Here is a 3,680-nt window from a genome sequence, read left to right as displayed (position 1 = left end):
ACCACCACCACCACCACCACCACCACCACCCCCCCCCCCCCCCCCCCCCCCCCCCCCCCCCCTCTTTCCCTCTTGTCGAAACTAGGTGTTTATAAGGAACACTTGCATTTACATGTATGACAATGTAGGTAGGACATCGTGAGCACAATGAGACTTTAGAACCCTATTGTTAGAATGTAGCGAAGTTCCCCATAACACTTGTGCAGTCAAAAAGAGCTATCGATCAAACATATGACATGGAGCCACTCATTGGCTACAATACATAAAAAAAAAATTGTTCATCATTGTAGTGAGAGAAAGTTGTTATGTTGGGCTGCAAACTACATGAATGCCAAGAATAAAGGCTATCTTTGGGGGAAGGTAGAAAGGTGAGGATCGACTAGACTAGGAGGAGCTGCAAGGTTCGATCTTTTAATGACTAAGATCAACAACATGAGACTTTCATCTATATAGTAGAACAGGTATTACGACCACCTATGCATGTTTTCTTTCGAGTATTGTGGGGGGAGGGTGAGCCAAATAGAATGAAATGTTTTTGTAGGTGTTAGAAGAGGTGGAGATCGTGGCGGAAAGTGCGGAAGGGCATGTCGTCGCTGTTGTCAAGCGTGATGATGAGGTAGCCACGGGCCCCTCGGAAGCTTCCGGAGCCGCCCGTAACGGCCAGCTCCGTATAGGTCGCCTGCACGAGCCCCTGCAGCTGAAGGGTGCCGGCGTAGCGGCCATCATCCCACTCGACGAAGGCCACCTCCAGCAGCCGCGAGTCGTTGCTGCCTAGGAAGCTGGCCTCCACCGTGTAGCCACGCACGAAGCCCAGGTGCTTGGAGGTGCGCGAAACTCCTTTGGTAAGATTGAAGGCGAAGAACGTTCCCGTGCCCAAGTTGGCGGAGAAGCTGGTGTTCACGGGCAAGAGAAAGCCTGGCGCTATCCCCGGCCCGCCGATCTCCACCTGCGCGTAATACGTCACATGGTTCTTCTTGAATCTGCGCGGCTCCTTCTCGCCGCTAACGTCCGTAGCCACTACCACCACCAGCAGCGCCACCAATAGCGTGGCTGCTATTCCCTGGCCCCTCGACATCGCAGGTACGTGCTCTCTCTCTCTCTCTCTCTCTCTCTCTCTCTCTCTCTCTCTCTCTGTGTGTGTGTGTACTAAATCAGAGAAATTGCAGGTATGCGTGCTCTCTCTCTCTCTCTCTCTCTCTCTCTCTCTCTCGCTCGCTCTCTGCTAGATCAGACTACGGTACGAACACTAATAAATATACTTAGATGCGGCCGACGATACGCGTACGAGATGGTTACCTGCGGCTGACGATACGCGGACTCAGATAGTTACCTGCGGCCGGCTTGGCAAGCTCTTTGTCCTGTTCTACACGTCAGCTCATTGGAGAGGCCGACCTACGTGGCACCCCTTAGCACTATCCCACACGGGCATGGGCAACAGTGGAGGACAAAATGGGAGGGCGAGTCGATCCTGGACTGTAGGATTTGATGGCACAGGCAGATCCCAATTTACAAATTCCCCCACATTTACTATATGACGTACTCAAACCCCCTTTATTTCAATGAACACAAGCGGGTGTAGTGCACATGGCTCGTAGTAGGGAGGTTGTGGGTTCGAGACATGGGAGGTGGCCCGCCCCAAATTTACCATGTGCCCCGAATTTACAAGAGTGAATCGAACGCTCTGAATCACTTCAGTCGTCGATGCCCTCTTGTCCATGCAGTATGAGATACTGTGGAGGCGTGGCACCTGCATTCAACATTTGCTCTTCAAGTGGTGTTTCTCCCATCATGTCAAAAATGCAAATATGGGAGGAAGTAGAGGTCTCTTGTACAACCTTACTATAATCCATTTGAGATATAGCTAGTATGAAGAAGGGTTCCTATGGAAACAGATATATGCTCTACTTGGTTAGTAGAGAGAGAGAGAGAGAGAGAGAGAGAGAGTTCATGGAGCACACATGTTGGCAAGCTTCTTGTCTGGAATGATGCCTCTTGGATTGCACTTACTCTAGGCTACGCCGGTGTGTCCAACAACATGAGCATGATACCAAAGCTCTTGGATGACAATCCATATACCCTTGTGTCAGAATAGACTAAAATTTGACACACATGTCTCTTACAGCCCCCTGATCCCTTCTATGGGATCTTTATGTGATTTGATTCACTTTGGCTTACCCAAAAGTCAAACCCTAAGTCTATTTAGCAGGTTTTGGACTTGGAACACTTTTGCCCTCTTCTAACCCACTTATTGGATTTTTTAGATTATTCTTATTTTGGATATTTTTTTGAATAGGTCTCTGCTACAAGTCTATATGGTCTCTCTCCAAAAAATCAAAAAGGAGACATGGATCACAATCCATATTCCATCAGGTTTGGATTTCAAATTTGGCTTGATGATTCCCTGCAGTATGAGTAGTCCACTCCACCACTTATTTTTAGATTTGGAGAAAAATTTGTTGATCAAAATAATTTTTTTGTTTTTGCACTATGGTTTCTGACTAGCAACTCGTCTTTTGATGACTTTGTCAACTTTTTGGTGTTTTTTGCTATGGTGCCCTTTGCAAAAGTTGTCTCAAATGTTGTCATCTACTCAATGCTCAAATATCAGCTTCTGATGATCAAAGAGGACATGGATTGTGATCCATGTTTGACCACATATGAACATGAAATTTGGTCAGTTTTATGCTTGCATTCTATAGATGTTAGAATTTCACTTGTTTTTTAATTTGGGCATCAAAAAGTTAAAACGGTCCAAATTTTGATCAATTTTCAAGGTTTTTGTGCCTTTTGCTCCAACTTCTTAATTTGAGTGAGTTTTTGTCTCAATTTCTCACTAAAAGTGTATTACTAACACCACACTATGGTTGCATCTCATATCAATTTCCAATAAGGGGCTAGAAAGAATGCCAAGCCCATGGAAAAGAAAGATTGAAATGATGCAAAGGGGAAGAACAATGCTCAAGGTTCAAGGCAATTCAAACAACAGCAACAACAAGATAAGGAGAAAGGCGTTTACAGAGGTAAAAACAAACTCTCTCTTAAAGAGCTAGAGTCTTTTCACAAAGATCACAAATGCAAGGACATGGATATTTTTCTTGCCCCAAAAGAAATGCACGCAATGAGACTCCTAGAGCTTTCACGCTTGAAGCTCTAAAAGAGGATGCTCATTGCAAAGGATCATCCCTTTCCTATGCTTGGAGGAAGGTGACCGAGCATGATACCTTCATCCTATTTGATCCTCGCTCTACTTATAAATTTATATCAACGGAGTTGGCCACTAATTAGCTGGGTGTTCAAGCTTTCGAGATGGGAGATAATGTAACTGCCAATGGAGCTTTCAAGAGACAACAAGCATCCAGTACCTTTTTGATTGGGAATTTAAGGCTTCATGTCTAAAGCTACGTTGACAAAGAAAACTTTTTTATCTCTCTTCTCCAATATGAGGATGTTATGCTAGAGGCACCATGGTTCAATCGCATAGCTTCCAACATGAAGTTCCGTGAAAGGAGAATCTACTTAATCCACGGGAAAAAGAACATCTATATAGATGCTAATGAGTCGGGTCGTACTATACCACTTGTAAATTCACCTACTTTTGATAAGTCAATGCAAAACTCACTTTCCTCGTACATGATTTGTATCAGAGAGTCTTTAAATGATGCTAATGTTTCAACAAAAAC

General features: G+C 44.8%; 1 protein-coding gene across 1 annotated transcript; it reads right to left on the bottom strand.

The window, feature by feature from the left end:
- Window positions 1-210: 210 nt before the first annotated feature.
- On the bottom strand, window positions 211-1,206 carry LOC147422211 (uncharacterized). The gene has a single exon (XM_086503171.1). It carries the CDS (start codon window positions 1,073-1,075, stop codon window positions 545-547), a length of 531 nt encoding a protein of 176 aa, XP_086359297.1. The 5' UTR covers window positions 1,076-1,206; the 3' UTR covers window positions 211-544.
- Between the last annotated feature and the right edge of the window lie 2,474 nt (window positions 1,207-3,680).

Source organism: Adiantum capillus-veneris, chromosome 27 (assembly GCF_014529385.1).
Source record: "Adiantum capillus-veneris isolate H3 chromosome 27, ASM1452938v2, whole genome shotgun sequence".
Lineage (NCBI taxonomy): Eukaryota > Viridiplantae > Streptophyta > Polypodiopsida > Polypodiales > Pteridaceae > Adiantum > Adiantum capillus-veneris.
The sequence above is the reverse complement of the archived record's forward strand: the minus strand, read 5'-3'. Positions and strand labels throughout refer to the sequence as shown.

Bases quoted from the DNA above. Each gene is read 5' to 3' on its own strand.
- LOC147422211 (XM_086503171.1), bottom strand. From the start codon at position 1,075: ATGTCGAGGGGCCAGGGAATAGCAGCCACGCTATTGGTGGCGCTGCTG.